The 20,890-nt window shown below is 41.1% G+C and overlaps 1 protein-coding gene across 12 annotated transcripts in view; it reads left to right on the top strand.

The window, feature by feature from the left end:
• The window catches only part of FRYL (FRY like transcription coactivator), a 397,117-nt gene extending 377,406 nt beyond the window's left edge, over nt 1-19,711 (top strand). For 9 of the 12 annotated variants that reach the window (XM_054029368.1, XM_054029373.1, XM_054029363.1 and 6 more), the window contains 5 exons: nt 8,377-8,445; nt 14,381-14,398; nt 15,335-15,445; nt 17,068-17,264; nt 17,678-19,711. In XM_054029368.1, the coding sequence (XP_053885343.1) occupies nt 8,377-8,445; nt 14,381-14,398; nt 15,335-15,445; nt 17,068-17,264; nt 17,678-17,936 (654 nt within the window). In that variant the 3' untranslated portion in view covers nt 17,937-19,711. The remainder of the gene's footprint in view (nt 1-8,376; nt 8,446-14,380; nt 14,399-15,334; nt 15,446-17,067; nt 17,265-17,677) is intronic. The other 3 variants (XM_054029372.1, XM_054029367.1, XM_054029365.1) reach the window with 1 other exon arrangement.
• Nucleotides 19,712-20,890: the final 1,179 nt, after the last annotated feature.

Genomic DNA, 20,890 nt, shown 5'->3' with positions numbered 1-20,890 from the left:
CCCTAGAATTATGAGCCTAATTGTAAATCTGTTTTACAAACTTTATCCTGAAAAAGTGCATTGTATATGACATTTGTATGTTGTGTATTGTATTAACCTTCTTAGACTTTGAATTGCACGTTAAAAATAGGAGTGTGAGCTGTAGCTGCATGGAACTCACACCCAGCACAGCTGAGGTGGGGAGACAAAGGTGTCTGTAAGCCAGCTTTCTTCTTCAAGGAGTGTCTCTGTGGGTGCTCCACGTTAGATGTTTTGGCGCTCTGCATTTGTAATCAGAGATTTGTAGTAGCAGTGCCCCGGTTGGCCATGCACGCATGGCAGCCATCTCACGCTGCTCCGAGCGGTTACCTAGCGTGTGCAGCCAACCGTCCCCCAGTTCCTTCTCTACCACCTTTGGCTTGAGTCGGAGTGACAGCAGTGCCTCTCTTACAGACCTCAGCAGTTTTCTGTTTTCCCAGACTTATTAGACTTTCATTTAATTATTTATCCTCTAGTTTATATTTTACTTAAAATCTTTCAAAAAAAAATTTTGTTAGCCGTTCCCCACCCTTACCTTCTAGGTGGGTCACCGGCTTCGACAACAAGAACAGAGACCCAAATATGGACTTATTCTCCTTCTTTCTCAAAACAAGTACCCTCTCAGGGATGCCTTGCTCTCCTGGCTTTAAACGCTGCCTGACTTGCAGACTTTTGATCCCCGTAGCGGACGGCCAAGCACAGTGTGTCCGCTGCCTCGGTGAGACCCACATTACTCAGAAGTATCCACACTGCAAAAAATTGTGTGCTAGGACAAGGAAGACTAGGGACCTCCAGTTAAAACTCCTCATGATGGAGAAATCCCTCAGACTAGCCTCCGACCCCGAGTCGAGAATGCCTGCAGGCCACCAGTCACCGGCAGCAGCATCTAACGGGATCTGCTAAAGAGCCTATTCCCAAAAAGGCTATTAAAAAGCGGTCTCACTCTTCCCCACAGTGAGATTCACCCAAAAGAAAGCAATCTCCCAGTGGAAAATCTGCCCTGGTACCAACGGCACTGAAAGCGTTGGACCGCAAGGCACCGGCAATGTCCAGTACCAAGACTTCTTAAGGGTCTAAGGACCCAGTGTGGGCAAGCTGTCATGGAGGTACGCACCCTAAAACCAAATCTCCCAGGTCGGCACCAACGGAGCCAAAGAAAACCTCGGTACTGAATAGTGCAGTGGTGCCACTTGCTGTACCTACGCAATACAGTAAGCCATCAGTACTGATAGCTCTTACTGTGCTCCCATGCCACAGCATGCTGACGTCCCCATCACCGAGTCTCCCGGTACCGCAGCAATTTATGCGACAGGCAAACCTCATGATTACTTCAACGTCTGGCACGCTCCTATTCGGTACCGACGGTACCCCAGCGAGACTGGGACCAAGTCTGGTGGCTACTCCCATTGGCTCGGCTACTCCCAACTCAAACGATGAGGAAGAAGAGGATGAGGCAGGGACATGTACCCCTCGCCACTCCTCCCCTAAGCCAGGACCCTCTCAACATCACGCATCTGCTGACATGTGACGCTGGCAGGCTCAACCGTGAGTGCCACCTCCCATGACTTTTCTACCCAACTGGGTATACTGGGATCTGTGGGCATTATATAGGGCTCAGAACCTCAGACACCCCCCCCATTCCACCAAGGTCTAGAGCAACACGATCCCCTTCACCACTTGCCCCAGCTCCCTCAGAAACGCAGGAGGAGGAGATAGAGGAACCCGAGCATACGCCCGAGGGAGTTACTCTGCCACCCACCCACATTTCATCTTCATTGCTGGATGAAACAATAATGCCATCCCCCACACACATTGGGATGATTTCATATCCTTCCAGAACCTTTTCAAGAGGGTAGCTGAATCCCTAGACATTTCCTTAGCAGAGCTACCAGAAACCCAACACAAGCTTACAGACATCCTCCAGGTATCTCCATCAGCAAAAATTGCACTGCCTATCAATGCTGCCATAATGGACCCTGCAATAATAATCAGGCAAGCACCTGCCATACCCCTGCCTTCTTGTAAGAGATCTGACAAGAAATGTTATGTGCCAGCTAAAGGGGGCGAGTTTCTGTTCACTTTCCCTACACCGAACTCGGTGGTCAAGGCTGTTAATCAAAGGGGGAAAGAGCACCAGTCTAGAACCAACCTTTACTATAAGGACTGGAAAAGACTAGACCAGTGGTTCTCAAACTTTTGTACTGGTGACCCCTTTCACATAGCAAGATTCTGAGTGCGACCCCCCCTTATAAATTAAAAACACTTTTTTATATATTTAATACCATTATAAATGCTGGCGGCAAAGCGGGGTTTGGGGTAGAGGCTGACAACTCGCGACCCCCCATGTAATAACCTCACAACCCCCTGAGGGGTCCCGACCCCCAGTTTGAGAACCCCTGGGCTAGACCTGTTCGGGCAGAAAGCCTATTCCTCAGCTATGCTCCAATTTCGCATAGCTAATTATTCAGCCTTTCTAGCTAAATACATACACAACCTGTTCAATAAAAGTTGACATTTTAGAGAACATTTGCCTGATGACAAAAAGAACAATACAAGGCTAACGTCTCCAAAGGGTCTCTCATTGCCAAAATGGCCTTACAGGCCTCTCTTGACTCCATAGACATGGCAGCACGCTCCATTGCTACCTCTGTGGTCATGCATCAGGCATCCTGGCTTCACCTTTCCAGGTTCCCTAGGGAGGTCCAGGCCACAGTTGAGGATTTACCCTTTCAGGGTCATAAAATTTGCGGAAAACACAGATGTGTCTTTACATACACTGAAGGACTCCAGGGCCACCTTAAAATCCCTGCGTATCTATGTACCTGTGAACAAAAAGAAACGGCAGATTTTACAAACAGCGATTCTGAACTGCCCCATACATCCAGCCACAAAGACAGTGTGACCAATGCTGTAAACAGAGACAGACAAGATGCAGGCAGAACCAAGATCAGCCGTTCGTGTCTCAACCATCTACTTTCAGACAATAATTTTGAAGATTTGGTCGAGGGCATGAGACCCCCACATTCTTTGATCCTGGAACTAGGATCTCCAGCCCATTTTGGAGAACATCTGTCACCATACTACCCAGTATGGAACACGGTCACTACAGACAGATGGGTTTTTCTAAATTATCCAGAACGGTTACTCCATCCCCTTCATCTCTATTCCACCTACACAACCCCCCTTACCCGTCCCTCTTCAGGGTCCCCCTCACATGCCCCTGTTACAACAGGAAATAAACCACTTTCTCCAATTAGGAGCCTTAGAACCAGTACCAGATCAATACAGGGGGAGAGGGTTTTATTCCCATTATTTTCTCACTCAGAAAAAGACCGGTGGATGGAGAACCATCCTGGATTTAGGACTACTCAACAAATTCGTGAAAAAGCAACGTTTCAAAATGGTGATTCTTTCCACGATAATTCCGGCATTAGAGAAAGGAGACTGGCTCTAGGCCCTCGACCTACAAACGCTTACTTTCATGTTACCATTCGCCCAGCACATAGACGATTCCTGCAATTCACCCTGGGACACCAACATTTCCAATACAGAGTGCTCCCCTTCGGCCTGTCAACCACCCTAAGGGTCTTTTCCAAGGTCCTCATGGTCATTGCAGCTCACCTCAGAAAATTGTGGGGTGATGATTTTTCCATACCTAGACGACTGTCTTTTAAGGGCACCGACACAATGTGCAGCACTAAATGCCACACAAACCATGGTAATCCTCTTTAAAGATCTCGGACCACAGATAAAAGTGCAGAAGTCCACCATGGTTCCTGTCCAACAACTGGAATTTATAGGAACCTCCCTTGATTGCTTCACCACAACAGCGGGGTTACCCGAACAGTGCTTCCTCACCTTAACCAGTTTGATTACAATGATGACGGACAGTCCACAAACGTCCACCAGAATGCGCTTACAACTTTTGGGGCACATGACTGAAACGACACTTGTCGTAAAGCCTGCCAGGCTACACATGAGATGCTTAAAGGCCTGGTTTTACACCATCTACATACCACACAAACATTCTCTCAACAGACATCTCATTATGCCCCGCAGGGTAAAGGACTTGCTCACATGGTGGACACAGGCACAGAACGTCTGCTCAGGTGTCTCCTTCCAACAGAAAACTCCTACTAGAACGATCATTATGGACGTGTCCCTCATGGGATGGGGAGCTATTTACATAACAACACCATCCAGAGTCACTGGTCTCCAGTAGAATCCAACCTACACATAAACATACTAGAACTAAGGCGTGTCAGAAATGCATGAGAGCACTTCCTTCCCTTGATCCAAAACACAACTGTCAAGATCCTTACGGACAATATCGCATGCATGTTCTATATAAACCGCCAAGGGGGAGTGCGTTCATACCTTCTGTGCACAGAGGCAATAGCCTCTGGAACTGGTGCATCACCAACAACATAGACATTTCGGCATCTTACCTGCCAGGATGTCAGAACACGACAGCGGACCAACTGAGCAGAGACTTCTCACAAACCCACAAATGGGAGCTGGATAATGCAACTCTCACAGCCATATTCAATCTCTGGGGTTCCCCATTATAGATCTGTTCACAACTCAGAACGCAAAGTATCCTCAATACTGCTCCCGAGTCGGACTGGGATGCTACGCCTTGGGCAACACTCTCCTAATAATGTGGGAAACACCGCTATTGTATGCATTCCTGCCGATCCCACTCCTGAGTCAGGTCATTCACAAGATCAAGCCAGACAAATCCAGGATAATTCTCATCGCACCCACGTGGCCCGGACAACCCTGGTTCCCATACCTGGGACAGATGGCAGTGAAGCCACCTCAAATCCTTCCAATAATACCTCACCTTCTGATGCAGGACTCAGGACGCGTCAATCACCCCAACCTATCCCTTCTCCATATCAAGGCCTGTTTACTCCATGGCTAACAGGGATTTATAAAGACTATTCTGAGGAAGTGAAAGATGTCCTACTGAACAGTTGAAGACTAACCACACGAAAAATATACATACAGCAGTGGACCCGATTCTGCATTTGGTGCCAGGACAACCATATTTCTCCATGGTCAGCCCCACTACCCAGGATACTGGACTAGATACAGGACCTTAAGAAATCGGGGTTATCTAACAGCTCCCTCAGGGTACCCCAGGCCGCCATCACTTCATTCCACAACAAGGTGGACAGAGTCACTATCTTTGCTCACCCAACTACTAAATGCTTCCTAAAGGGCATAAAAAAAAAAACCCCACCCTAAAAGACCCTGCCCCTACATGGGATCTTTCTTAACCTTATTCTCCGCAGTCTCATGGGGAAACCATTTGAACTCCTAGCAACTTATTCTCTGTTACACTTATCCATGAAGGTGGCCTTCCTCATTGCCATCATGTCAGCAAGACGGGTTCGGGAATTAGGTGCCCTAATGGCACAGCCACCTTATGCCACGTTTTTCAAAGATAAAGTGATCTTACGGCTGCATCCCAAATTTATACCCAAGGTGGCCTCCCCATTTCACCTAAATCAACCCATATACTTACCTGCATTTTTTCCAAAACCGCATGCTGACCTCAGGGAGGCATCACTTCACATGCTAGATGTTTGCAGAGTGCTAGCTTTCTACCTAGAAAGGACAAAAACATTCAGGAAGTCATCTAGACTATTTCTCTCTATAACAGAATGTTCCAAGGGTCAAACTATTTGAAAACTGAGATTGTCTAAATGGGTATCAAGCTGTATCCATTTGTGTAACCAAAACAACAATCTACCGGCTCCACCGGGAGTTTGCAGTCACTTGACCAGAATGTTATCAATATCGGTGGCCTTTCTCAATAATGTACCCATCACGGACATTTGCAAAGCAGCTACCTGGGCATTTGCCCATAGTTTTACTAAACATTACACGTTAGAACAGCAGTCAGCTGCAGACACTCAGTTTGGAGTCAGTGCTATCTGTGGTCACTGAACCAACTCTGAAGCCTCTCCCCTCCACTGGAGGGCACTATTCAACAGTCACCTAAAGTGGAGCACCCACGGGGACACTCCTCGAAGAAGAAGAAGAAGAGAAGGTTACTTCCCTTGTGCAGTAACTAAGGTTCTTCGAGATGGTTGTCTCTGTGGGTGCTCCACTACCCCACCTCATCCTCTCTGCTTCAGAGTTTCACGTTGATTCTCTGGGGTGGAAAAGGACCTGGGGGATGGTTGCCTGTGCACAGTAGGTAAGTGCTCGGAGCGAGATGGCACTGCTACTACAAATCTCTGATTACAAACACCTAACATGGAGCACCCACAGGGACAACGATCTTGAAGAACCTCAGTTACTGCACAAGGTGAGTAACCTCTTTTTGCTTCCACTGATCCTGGTATTAGCTGGGAGCCAAACCACCTACCAGTGCAAGTCAGAACATCCATGGGCTTCTGTAACTTACACTAGCAAGAATGGTCCCTAGCATGCCCCTTTACAGCACACACATAAAGGAAGCAAGTGACAAAAAGCCAATGTCCCTTTTGTACTGCTAAGCCAATGGGTCTGGGCCAAGATCTTTCATGTCCAATTTTGCTCTTCTGAACTACTGTTCTGTTCCCTTGTACTAAGGCTTTCATTGTGCTCATATCTGTATAACAGAGTAAAACCATTGAATCAAAGGAGAATATAAGAAAATAGAGCACTTCATATATCATATAAATATTGCAGGAATCTCTAATATTTAAAAAAAATTGTTTTTCTCCTTAAGATTTCAAAAATGTCAAATGTGTAAGAAGACATCAGACAGAGTGTGAAAAGTAGATATTAGGTTCCCAATTTCTGATGTCATTTGTTCTGATGCAAACTATATCATTATTATTGATAGATGCTGTCAGATAAAAAGAAAAACAAGATTTAAAATGTACAGTGGGATCCATGTCACTAATTGAAACTGACACCACAGTGTTTAGAGAATTCCACTTCTCCTTCTGATAAGCACACAGGCCTAGTTAATTCACTAAGTAGCCTTTATTAAATTAAGCAGATGGGAAATCACATTTTTCTTTTCCCTTTCTTGCATCAGACAAAGGTTAGGAAAAGGTCACTAAAATTTCCAATAAGATTCATGATATACAGCACACATTCTGCTAAATTACTTCCATGGATTGTGTAGAGCCTGTTCTGTGTTACAGGGGATAATTTTCACTTTATCTCAGCATGGTGCATTGCTATTCCAGTAATATTCTACTTCAGCATTATTGATATTATTTGTGTTACAGTAGTGCCCAAAATGTGCTTGATGCTATGTAGGCTAAAATGATGCACTATTCAGCAAGTGTTAGCTTGTTTTTGTGTATGTTTTATATTAACTTTTTACATCCTACAAGATAATGATTGTCTTTTACACAAAACATTCATTGAAATCAATAGAATACATTTGTTGTACATGTGGCTATACAGGAGAATTATATTTTCTGATCATATTCTTTCCCAATAAATGTAACAGGTTTTATCCTTTCATTTATCTAAACCAGGGGTAGGCAACCTATGGCACGCGTGCCAAAGGCAACACGCAAGCTGATTTTCAGTGGCACTCACACTGCCCGGGTCCTGGCCACCGCTCTGGGGGGCTCTGCATTTTAATTTAATTTTAAATGAAGCTTCTTAAACATTTTAAAAACCTTATTTACTTTACATACAACAATAGTTTCGTTATATATTATAAACTTATAGAAAGAGACCTTCTAAAAACATTAAATTGTATTACTGGCACGCGAAACCTTAAATTAGAGTGAATAAATGAAGACTCGGCACACCACTTCTGAAAGGTTGCTGACCCCTGATCTAAAATGAATCAACATTTTACTCAGTGTTCTTTAGACACACATCTTTTTAGCCATTAAAGATATTGAGGAATAATATAATGAATCTTTCCGAAAGCAAGTTGAATGGAAATTATTTTAGCATATATAATTAAGGAATTTTCTATTTCCTCCACCGCCTGCTATCCATCCCCAATCACCAAATTTAATGAAAGCATTAGAAGTAGCATGTACTCCACAGTATGGGATAATGAAGCTTGTGTGAAATTTCCAGTGGAAGGAACAGGGTAACTGCTACATTGCATATTTTTTCTTAGCCGAACAAAGAGTGGCATTCATTGGTAAGGTCAGTGCTGGTAAGAAATTAAGTGCCAAGCAGCAAGCATCTGAAAGACAGTTTTAACTAGAATTAAACAAAATGAGAATATAAAAATGTATGAATTAAACAATTTCACTGATGATGATCTGGGCGGTATGAAAGGTATTCATAGCAATACAGGTCTTTTGTATTTTTATCACAGCCTTTGGTTTACTCTGTGTTGCAGAGTAGTTTTAATTATTTATATTTATTTTGTAGTGGCTATACGATTGCAAAAGGACATTTGGTGCCGATGATGGCATACACAGAACCAATACAGATGCTCAGGTAGGTATCTGTCTCTGGTGGATCCTTTTTACATAGTTTATTAAAGTAAAAAACTTGTGTTCTGCACAAAAGTCCTTTTTTGATCTTCTCAAAGATTAAAGAATGTTGGTAAAGCTTTTCATTTCAGTTATCAAACCATCTTTTGGAAACTTAGATTCTTATGAAGTATTGGCCTAATAATAAAGGGCTGTCTTTTATGAAAGTGAGCATCCAGTCTCAGTTCAGGGCTTAATAACATTGAGTTAGATAAGCAGGGGTAGATACTATCTGTGTACCAAAGCAAGTCTGCCTTTTATGCAGCTGTTTCTAGAAGAAAAAGGATTAGTATTCTGTTTCTGTGCTTGTCAGATAGATAGATTGTCTGACCAAAAAGCGGTACTGAATCTAATATAATTAGTACTATATACATATGTATAACCTGTCTGGAACAATATTTTGCTTTATTGTTGTGTTTTATTCTTACAAGAGCAGCATGAGCGAAACTTTGTCAAATGTTATTTTGCTAATTACTATCTAGTATGAAACAACCCATTGTTATTAGTTGAATGTTGTACTTATTTGTAAAAAATGTGCATGAATACATTGCATGAGGATCACCCGTGTCTTTAACACTACTAATTGTTGTAATGGGTGTAATAGCCTTGTCTACTTGAGACAAAGTTTGTTTCTTAAACAATATATGCATAATATTCTCACTAAATGTACTGTAAAATGGCGGGGGGAGGGAAATCCAAGCACATACATTGTTTTGCTACTGTTGGGTACATGGGTTTGATTCTGCCTTCTAGGATCCTGTAATAAAAATCATGTTTCAGAGGGGTAGCCGTGTTAATCTGTATCAGTAAAAACAACGAGGAGTCCTTGTGGCACCTTTTAGAAACTAACAAATTTATTTGGGCATAAGCTTTCGTGGGCTAGAACCCACTTCATCAGATGAAAGACATATCTAGAATAGATTTGTTTAAAAACACTTTCATAGGCAGATTTGGCAGGGAATGTAAAAAGGAAGAACATGCTTCCCCCCACCTTTGGGTAATTCAGAATACATACGCAAAAACTAGTTGGGCTATGCCTATGCTATGAGCTAGGGGTGTGATTTCCCTGTTCATGTGTACATACTTGCACTAGGTCTCCTCAAGCTTGTGTGAGTATAAATAGCAGTGTAGCTTCAGGAGCATAGATAGCAGCAGCAGAAGCACAGCTTAGATGAGTACCTACCCACTGGTTTAGACAAATTCAAACTCGGCACCCCTAAGCGATGCGTCTGCTGCTGTTACCTGTGCTACTGTAACTACACTGCTGTTTATACTCATGCTAGCTCAAAGAGGGCTAGTGCAAGTATGTGTTTGCGGGGAATCACAACCCTAGCTCACAGTGTAGAAATAGCTATAGACTTTGACCCTGCCAAGTCTTATGAATCACACATAATTATGTATATGTATCTTGAAAAATCAATGTGTAGAGAATCAGTTTTTCCAATATCTGAAGTGAGGGGCATTATATGTCAGAGGACAGGCCTAAGCCATAAGAATTATTGGATAGCCATATTCTGAACCCAAGTCAGGGGAAAGGGGTAGGGTTGCCAGGTGTCTGGATTTCGCCCAGAACACCCGGTCATAAAGGGACCCTGGCGGCTCTGGTCAAGCACCGCTGACAGGGCCATTAAAAGTCCAGTTGGTGCGGGGCTGGCAGGCTCCCTACCTGGCTCCGTGCAACTCTGGTGAAGCTGCCGTCATGTCCCTCTGAATCTTAGGCATAGGGGCGGCCACGGGAGCTCTGCGCACTGCCCCCATCACAAGAGCTGGTTCCGCAGCCCCTATTGGCCGGGAACCTAAGGGCCGGAGGGACATGCTGACAGCTTCCTGGGAGCCACCTCAGGGAAGCACCGCCCAGATCCCATACCCGGAGCCCCTTCCCGCATCCCTTCCCCAGCCCTGAGCTCCCTCCCACACCTGAACTACCACCCCTTCCTGCACCCCAACCCCCAGCCCCAGACATGAGCTCCCTCCTGCAGTCCGAACCCCTCGGCTCCAGCCCAAGCCCCCTCCTGCACCCCAAACCCGCCACCCCAGAGTCCTCACCCCTTCCACACCCCAACCCCTGTCCCACTCCCTGAATCCCTCATTTCTGACCCCACCTCAGAACCTGCACACCCAGCCAGAGCCCTTACCCCATCATGCACCCCTGCCCTAGCCCAGTGAAAATGAGTGAGTGAGTGAGAGTGGGGGAGAGCGAGCGACGGAGGGAAGGGGGATGTAATGAGTGGGAACAGGGCCTCGGGGAAGGGGCAGGGCCTCAGGGCAGGGGCTAGGCAAGGGTATTTGGTTTTGTGTGATTAGAAAGTTGGCAACTCTGGAAATGGGAAGCATTTTCTTCCTTTTAGTCGACTAAAATCTGTTTATAAGAATGTGATTTTTTTTAAACAAAATCCATACAGTAGTATTGTTTGTGATGATATACTTATGCCTGTCATTAATTTTTATTTAAAAGAAATCCTATTTTCAGCAGTAAAAATTCCCACTTTGCACACACAGTTTCAGCCTAGAAAGGAATTTTCTCTCCATTTTTCACAAAATTCTATTTGGACCTATTTAAACTATACAAGTCTCTTTTAAAAAAAAAAAAATCCCAATTCAGATGGTTTTGGTTATGTTTTTAGATTAAAACAATATTGGAGCAGGAGATAATTATGTATAGTTGTGTTAAGAATTTTGAAAAACAATTTAAAATGGCCAATATTTTTAACTCAGAAAAATGGCTAAGCACACAAGCTAAATACTGTTCACAAGGATTTTTAATGCATATTAAAAATTGTTTACACCTTAATATCTTGCTTGACATGTGTTCCATTGTATAATAAACATATGTAGGCATGCACACTTTCCCTATACAGTGTCCTAAAGATTTATTACATACTTTACCTATGTAATATGAAATAGTACTCTGTATTTATATATCATCTTACATTTTCAAAATGCTTTATAAACACTAATTAACACTCCCAATATACTCATGAGGGCAGTGAGTATCAGTATTTCTGCTTTATAGATGGAGAAATGGAGGGAGGGCCAAATTCAGTCCTTCTATAGGTGCTGGAAATAGGGGTGCTGGGGATGTTGTCGCCCCACTGGCTTGAAGTGGTTTCCATGATATGGGTTTACAGTTTGGTTCAATGGCTCTCAGCATCCCCACTATACAAATTATTCCAGCATACCGGTTTACTTCAAACCTGTACAGACATGTTAGAATCAGTGAAAGGGTACACAGGATTCAAGAAAGGCAGAGTTTTTCCAAAAAGGTTAAAAATTAGATTGTCAAAGGGGCTCAAGGGAGTTGGATGCCCAGCTCACATTGACCTTCAGTAGAAGTTGGGCACACAGCCTAGATGGCTTGCCTGAGCCCACACATTGAGTTAATGGCAAAGCTGCCTCCTAGTAATATGACCCTTTCACTGATCATAAATTTATTTAAAATTTAAAAAAATTAAAAATATATAGTACCTGTTCACTCGCACAAAGGCAGGAAAGTGCAGTTAAGGTGTTTTCAAAAAATACACCTTTTACAGACTATCTAAATACATTTAGAAATGACTTGAAAGAACTATTGTAGATTACTGAATGTGGTACTTGTTTCAGAAATCCTTGTAAGTGGAATGGAATATTAATAGATTATTAAAGTAATCAACTAATGTACTGAGCATTAAAATGCTGCTATGATCAGAAAAATGGCACCTCATTCAACAGATATGCTTAGTTCATTGACATAAATAAGATTCTCCTACTACTTTTTAGCACTGATGTCAATACAGCTAGGGAGCAAAGAGCTGAATTCTCTTCTGGCACATGCATCATCAACAGAATTGTTGATTAAATCCAGTTACAGAATCTTTACTAGTAGTGGTGACAAGTGAGCCAGAAAGAAAGCATCCCGACTGTTAGAAGATCCCAGTCTGAGTTTGCAGGAATGGCAGTTAGAAAATTATGTTATCATCTGTAAACTGAGTAAATTTAATGTAAAAGTAATGGGGAGAGAATAAATATAAAACCACACAATACCATTTTTCGGAGTAGAACTTCACTTCAACTTTTAGAATAGCTCTGTTTTATGCTTACATTCCCTGTAGAAATCCATGTCTTTTTTTTTTTCATTTTTGGTTTATAATAGAAGTAATAGACTCTCCCTGGCATGTACTGGGACTTAATAACTGGCTGAAGTTTATGAAATTAGCTCTTCTCTGCTGGTCAGTAAGGATATGTCTATGCACCAAAAAAAAAAAAAAAAAGTACAGCAGCAAGTCAGAGTGCAGGTCAATTGACTCAGGCTCCTGAGGCTCCCTCTGCAAGGCTAAAAATAGAGTGTAAAAGTTCGGCTCAAGCTGAAGCCTGAGCTCTGAAACTCAGCAAGGGTGGAAGTCTCAGAGCCCAGGCTCCAGCCTGAATGTCTACACTGTTAGTTCCACAGCACTTGCCCCGTGACTGAGAATCACTGCCACGGGACTGGTTTTTTTTGCTGTGTAGACGTACCCTAAGGGCTTTGATGCTATACTTATTGAAGTCAATAGCAAAACTCCCATTGATTTTAATGGTTCAGGATCAGGGTCTAATCTCCTGAAATTGCATTGTGCCCAATAGTTGCTGCTTGCCTAATTACTGCACTATTTAGATGTTAGTGAGTACAAACTACAGAATAAAAAATAGGCATTGTATATATTCTGTGTATTTACATAATACTAAAGCATAAATTGCTCCTTTGTGGAAGAGTCACTTTGATTGCATCATCTCTCATATGCTTATTATTTATGTATGTATTAAAGTGCCACCAATGTGCTTGGCACTGTACAAAGCGCAAAAGTAAAGACCTTCCCTGCCCCAAAGAACTTACACTCAAAGGCCTGGTGTACACTGGTGGCGGCACATAGGATATGTGTAGTTACATGCCACAGTGAAAAGCAGGCTGTTTCCATCCTGCCATGTGTAGCTACTGGGAGTGTTTCCCTGCTGCAGGGAGGTTCCAGAGCCTTTCCCAAGTGCCTCCCCCCACCAGAGCTTTTCCCTGTGGCAGGGAAAGGCTTTGGCAGCAGGAAGGCAGTGGGACGTTACACTACTAAAGACAGCAGTGTAGATGGGGAAGACAATGAGTATGAAGAGAGCTGTGTAGGATATGTACTCTAAGGTTCTGGTGTGTCTTTAGTCTGCTCACCAAAGTAGTGCCTCAATGTCTACACTGTTATTTATACCCATGCTGGGGTGCGTGCCGTGTGTATGTACTCTACTTGCTACTGTAAGTGTAGACATAGCCAAAAAAGGCTTTCCTAACATTTCCCACACACACACACATTCTTCTTCTAAAATACCATATGCACAATCCTAGAGGGAAATTAGACTGTGAAAATCTTGCATTGAAGTATTGTAAAGGTCTTAATTAAAAACTCAAAAACAAAGATTTTTTGAGTTGACTCAAAATCCAGATTGACATAACACCCTAAATTCATGGGAAAAGTGATTTGTGTGGGGGAGGTTCATTTTTGTTTTTTTCCCCTATGTTCAAATATGATGGCATGGATTAAGGAAAACGGATTGTACAGATAATAAACCCTAATTGTTCTTCTTTCTGATGGTTTATATAAATATTTACACATATATAACTCCAGACCCCTCCTGTAGCAGTATTGTAGTTGAAGTATATTTTTGTTAATGGGTAGGACAGCAAGAAAAAAAGTTACTCTTTGTCAGTTATATCAGCGAGTGTTTAGTAATTTCACTTGGAATTCAGCCTGATATTTTTCCCACTCAATGAATCTTTTGAGAATGGTAGATATATTTCTTCATCCAGTTTACCTGGGACATCTATGACCCTAATTAAAATAATTTCCTACACTAATTCTTGATCTTTTTCTTCCTTTGTATTTTTGTGACCCGCTCATCTTCTTGCTTAGCAAATGGAAATTCTAGCAGTAAGTGATGGTTCTTGATTTATTGAATACTTAACCATGTCAGTCAACAAACTGGTCTCCATCTGTCTCTTCTCCATTTGTGGGATAGTAATGTCTCATCATAGACTATTATAAAAGTACTGCACGGTTCAATTTTGTATAGTCCTAACCCATGAACTAGTGATCCTTTGTAGATAATATGATCCTGTAGTTAATACAAGTTAATAGTAGATGACTCCATTAGCAGTAGCTTCTCTGTCTAAATCTAAAGCAATATTAACATTGCCTCCTCGTTGACCAGTGTTTTAGATAAAAATATGCAAACAAAGCAGTGCATAAGTTAATATTGCTGCTCCATTCCAATAAGAATTTACCATCTGATATTTCTTGAAATAAAATCATAGCAAGCTTTCATAAGGAAACATTATTCTTTGTCTAAGAATTTAATTAGTTTCCTCTTGCTCTATCATGCAATTGTAACCTTAAGTCTAGGGTTAATAGCATACTTACCTGTTTATAATTAACATTGGGAAAAGAGGCCATACTCATAAATCACAATTGTTTGTTTGGTATCAGATCTACTGTTTAAACTGACAAAACAGCCAAAAGAAATAAAAGCAATCTATGTATTTCCTGCTGGAGCATGACATTTGGAAATGTCATTTGAATCCTTTTTTTTTCTTGTTGGAAATGTGATTGCCCTTCTTAAAAGATAAACTTTTAACCTGCAAGAGCAATACTACTTTCTTTCTAATTACCAATCTAGTCCTGAATGCAGCTTTCATCTGCTTTCATCAGCTTCTTGACATTTCCTTTTCTGCAGTAAGCAAATAAATATTTTTAATATTGTAAATTCTGTGCTGGACAAACTGGCTATGATTTATTGTCTGATTGTGTCATGTGTTAGTAGATTAGCACTCCCTGAATTTAAGATAATGTTGCTGTTTACATTTGTAGGAGCTGGAGTTGTGTCGGAGGTTATACAAGTTGCATTTCCAGTTGCTGCTTCTGTTCCAAGCCTATTGCAAACTTATCAGCAAAGTAGATACAATCAAAAAAGAGGCAGAGGTAAAGGAAATATTATTATTTAGCTACCTGTTATTGGTGTTCAAAAACAATACCCATTAAAAATGATCAGCAGGTCATCTCTTTTGAAAATGGAAATGTGTATACCAGCTGTTTTGTAGCCAAGAGATAAAAGGTTTAATTAGAACTTGCAATTATTTTCTCAGTCATCGATTTATATCTGTGTTGATCCTTGGACTACTTGAAAGCTCTTTAATACACAGTAATGCAGGGAGCCCAATGATCTTTAAAAAATCAAGGATTTAAAATGTTCTTTGTCACTGTTGGTGTATAACAATTAAACTATAAATGAGGTACGTTAACTCCAATCAAGAAGATTCTGTTATGAAGACCCTTTCTGCCTCCACTGAGTCTTCTCATCTGTACATAGTTGTATAATCAGTTAGCGATTAGTGTTACAGCTTTAAAGCCATATTCAAGTTTCAGGTGACTATAACCTATCTCTGCATATCTATACAAAAAGCTGGTAGTATGTCTTCAGCACAACTAAAAATCAGGGAGAAGGCGTGTCAGGTTGGAAACACAACAAAGAGGCACCCAACATTAGTGACATTTCTAAAAAAAAAAAAAAGCTAATAGAGGTTTTTACAACAGAATGTTAATTAAAAGAGCCTGTAGAGCCATACAAAACTGCTGAGTTGAAAGGGCAGCTGGGCACTTAATGAAGAGGAAGCAATTTTAAGCTGTCACTCAAATGGTGTGCATTGGCTAGCCTACTTGAGCTAGCTTGAATCCAACTACCACAGGTAACAATAACAGTGAAGACAGCACAAGATGGACTTTGGTGCAGTTAGTACAAGCTCAGCACAGATCCTGGGTACATACTCAGCTCACTAGCCTGCTCTGAAGCCTGTGCTATGCTGTCTTCAGTGCTCCTTTTACCCTCGCTAGGTGACTCAAGCTAGCTCAGATACGCTAGCCCTTTTTCTCCTCAAGTCTCTCCCACACTCCTTATCAGTTACACACACATACCTCCCTCCCCCGTAATGGGCACCTGGATATTTTCATTCTTCAGATCCCAGTATGCACATTTGTTGATAACATTGGGTAATGTTGATGAAAGGACGTGTCTCCTAGTCAGCCAGGTGCTGTGACAACTGGGCATGCATATTTATCCCCCTTGGCTGCCCAGCGCTGCAGTATGTGCACTGGCTGGACCACACTATAGTGTTTGGTCACCACTGCTATATACGTGTACTGAACTTTTTCTTTATTTATAATAGAATCATTTCAATTTTTTTTTATTCTTCCAAAAGAGGCTACTTCTTTATGTTGATTTGATACATGGCTACAGGTGAAAGGGTTCATGGCCCACCAATTACAGTGTGAGTGCGAGGTAAGAATTCCTGCAAGGAATTCTAAAGAACTGACTAAGGACAGACTATGTGAAAGACCAAATGCTCATTACAAGTACTTGACTCATGTAATCATCCATATGCATGAGTGTTTGGGCCAAGTGGCCACATTGGTGCCCTTGTCTGTGTCCCCACCTCATGCACAGTTCTGGGGGAGGGAAAGTGCACATCCCTATCTTCCTGCAACACTTAATTTGGCTGAAAAGAGTTTTTGATACAGAAAGGCTCAACTCTCCATATTTCTTTTAGGTTATAAACATGTCAGAGGAACTTGCCCTGCTGGAGAGCTGTCTGAAAGAGGCTGAATCTGCCTCAGACAGTGGTATTGAAGAAATTGAAATATCAGAGGCTTCCCAAGCTAGCACAGAAACTGCCATTCATTCTCTCATTGAAACCTTGAGAAGCAAGGAGTTTATATCAGCTGTAGCACAGGTCAAAGCTTTCAGGTAAAATGCAAAATGATTTAAATTATTATGCTTTTAGAGCAGCACTCAGTTTCCTAATGGACATTTTTAATTTAAACATAGGCTTGATTCCAATTTTTTTTTTAACTCTTGCTAGATGTCCTTGTTGAAAAGGACAAACCTGACTGTGTTTTTCTCTTGTGCATTTTCACCATTTAATGAGTAGTTCTGATTTTTAAGAACTGTATCCTTTGAAAAATAAACTTAATGTATATTATTCTGTAAGAAAATGACATCTCGTTAATAAGTATAGGAATAGCACCTTAGAACGAACTCTCTCTTCTCACATTCTTGTCCTATATAACACACCTATTCTTTAAAACAAAAATGAAAGTCATGTTGACTAATTGCTTTTTCTTTTGAAAGAAAATATTAAATATTTTATATGTTCACAGGTCTATTTGGCCCAATGACATATTTGGCAGTTCTGAAGATGACCCAGTCCAAACGCTGTTGCATATATATTTTCGTCATCAGACGTTGGGCCTGACTGGTAGCTTTGCAGTAGTAGGCTCTAACCAAGACATGTCAGAAGCCAGTTCAAAACTGATGGAACTTAATCTAGAAATTCGAGAGTCTCTACGCATGGTTCAGTCCTATCAGCTTCTAGCAAAAGCCAAACCTGTAGGAAATATGGTGAGCACTGGATTCTGAACAGCTTTTCATTTAGCTAAGCTAAGGATGCCTCAGAACATTATCAAGCACCTTTCAAAAAAAAAACTGATGGCCAATACAAAATTTTAACATAGCACGAAATTTCATCAAAAAACAAAGATCTAAAAACCAATGGAGTTAACATCTTACTGACTGCTGTTTCTACACACAACAGTTGTGTGGGCGGTAGTGATTTTTTTATTATATAGATATAAACTACGTTAAAGGAAAAGGGCTAAACGCAATGCATATACATGCATTATTTTCTGTAGAAACAGAATTGTAAGTGCTGTTGCAGTAATGGCCTCCAGATGGTGAGACAAGTAAAGCAGGTGGGATGAGGCTAAAATCAAGGCTGATTTATTTTGGCTGAAGACCTGCAAGATTTCCTGGTTTTACAACAGTAAATGTAATCATCAACTAATGCCTAATGACACACTGTGCAATGTCATGAAGAATGTGCAGTCATACATGAGCAGAAAAAGGACTTGTAAAGACTTTGCAAAAACCATTGATGTCTCAATGTTTTGTTTTGCTTTTCGTTTTGTCTGTAATGAGGAATTATGTGTGAGAGTTGAAATGTATGGATATGCGACTGTTGCATTTTGAAGGTATGGATGTTTGTTGATAAGGTCTCAGAGCATGCCTAAAAGAGCAATGCAAGATTATTTTTGGAGAAATTTTATTTTATTAGCTCTAATCCTCATAGTGTGTAAATGTTAGGACATTTAATAATATTTTAAACTGGGATTCCCCAGTGTTTCTAAAAGAAATAATATATCTGTTAACTTTATTGGAATGCTGCTCAGTTCTCTGATCAGTGCTTATGTTACAAATATTGATAACTAACCAAAAAGTAGCTGCCTGCAGAGACTTTAAAATGTATATTAAAGATATATGCTGCCCATCAGCAATTCTCATTAGAAGAAAGTTAACTTATTTTATTCTGTATATATTCTAGAAACTATAGTGCAAAACTAGTATTTTTCTTGTACATTCATGCAATGCACTGTTATGAGAATAGATGTACAAAGCTAACGGGGGGGGAAGGGGAACAGTGGCTATTGGTGGTAGAATACATGACTTGCAGTCGGTGTAGTCTGCTGAGTTTAAGAAGAGGTGCGGATGCATTTACACGTATCTTCATAACTCATGTTACACCTCAGGAATTGGGACTACAGGAAAAAAAAAAAGGAAGAAGAAAACTATCAAAACCTGCAATATACTGATAGTTCATAGTCATTGTTCACTGTAGCATAAAATGAACTGGATTCTGTTGAAAATCATTTTGTAAAAAATGTGAATGTAGTCCCATGATTCCTGCAATTTGAAAGGAACACCCAGTATTTTTATATGCATCTCTCTTACCCACTGTGATTTTTTTTTTTTTTAAACTGGGCTCTGTAATTCTAGAGTTTAGAATGTACAAATGAAATTCTTAGCTTTGCCTTTTCTTGGGGAAGTGGACCCCACTAGAAATGTAATTATGCTGAAATGCATTAATTGAAGGCACTGTGCACACTGTTGGACTGCTGACAGTAGTTGTTACCTTAACATGCTCTGTAACTGGTCAAAGCACATTCATAATCACTGTATTTTTTGACCTGATAAAATTGAATTATTTTGATGTTTCTGTGGTACTGTAGATGGTGTTCTTAATTATTTAATAAGTATTTAGTGGGGATATGTAGTTTTTATTTAGTGGCGCATTACACTTTTATTTACATCTTTTACTAGCCCCCCTTTTTTTTGTAAAATAAAAACATTGTACCTGTCATCGTGTGTATTTTGTGCAAGCTAGAAGGATAATAGTGTCATTTTTAGAAGTTTGTAAACATTGAAGTGGAAATATTTCTTAGCAGTTAACATAGTATACAATTTCAGCAATGAATTGGCAAATAGATTTGTGTTTTCTCATTGGTCCTATCTACACTACAGCCTTTTAGTGTGCATCAGATTGTAATAGGGCTTATACTGCACATGCCTCACATCCACTTATGAATTCTAGTGCACAATTCCTAACCAGTAATGTGTACAGTTTTTAGAACTTCCTCTTCTTGCAATTATCAGACTAAACTGGGTCCTAGCAATATTCTCTTATTTTATAGCTTAGCCTTATCTGGCTGTTTCCCAATCCACCTTTCTCCCCAGGCTCTGAAGGAACTACATCTTAAAATGCACTACACAGTGTCTTCCTAGCACTCTTTTCTCCCACAGCAGCCATCCATGCAGCCACATAAATTGGCATACCACTTCCTTGTGGAGTGTACTTTATTTTGTTAACAGGAGAAAGCATTTACACATCCACTTCTTATAACTAGCTGGATTCTTGTGCTAGCTGCTTAAGTACCTGATTTGATACTGGGGGTGAATGACCTGTTTACTAAAGAAGGTTAAGGTTTAGCCAAGTGAAATCATGAGATTTGCTGAATATGCTGTGGCCTGGAGTGTCAAGTAATGGGGTGGGGGGGGGAGAGGGGGAAGAGAGGAGAGAAGGGAAGAGAGAAAGCAATGAAGGATTAGTCTGACTGAGAAGATTGCAACCAGGCAGCCAACAACTAACCCCAAGATAACTTGTACTTTCTTTGAAGAACTGGCCCAGATTTTTAGCAACAAACCAAGATCTATCCTACTTCATGTACTCAAGAGCTTTGTGGCAGTCCCTGCAACTCCATCTGAAGTTACACAATCCAGTGTCCACAACAGGTCCCGTGTGCTATGAAAACGGGAGTTTGCATTGGGCATAGGCCTGAGATAGGGACAGGAAGTTCTTGCATTTGACATGAATCAGAACTGCCTACTAAATGTTTAAAACATACTAGAATGTGAAACTATAGAGGATGGACAGCCCACAGGATTAACTTATTACTGCCCTTATCAAAAGCACCCAATCCTCCAATTGCCAAGAGTGCTAGAAGAAATAGTAACCAGGGAGGGTGGAAACCAGATGTTAT

The sequence above is a fragment of the Malaclemys terrapin genome, chromosome 5 (genome assembly GCF_027887155.1).
Source record: "Malaclemys terrapin pileata isolate rMalTer1 chromosome 5, rMalTer1.hap1, whole genome shotgun sequence".
NCBI lineage: Eukaryota > Metazoa > Chordata > Testudines > Emydidae > Malaclemys > Malaclemys terrapin.
Note: the sequence above shows the minus strand (reverse complement) of the source record. Positions and strands in the feature narration are given on the sequence as shown.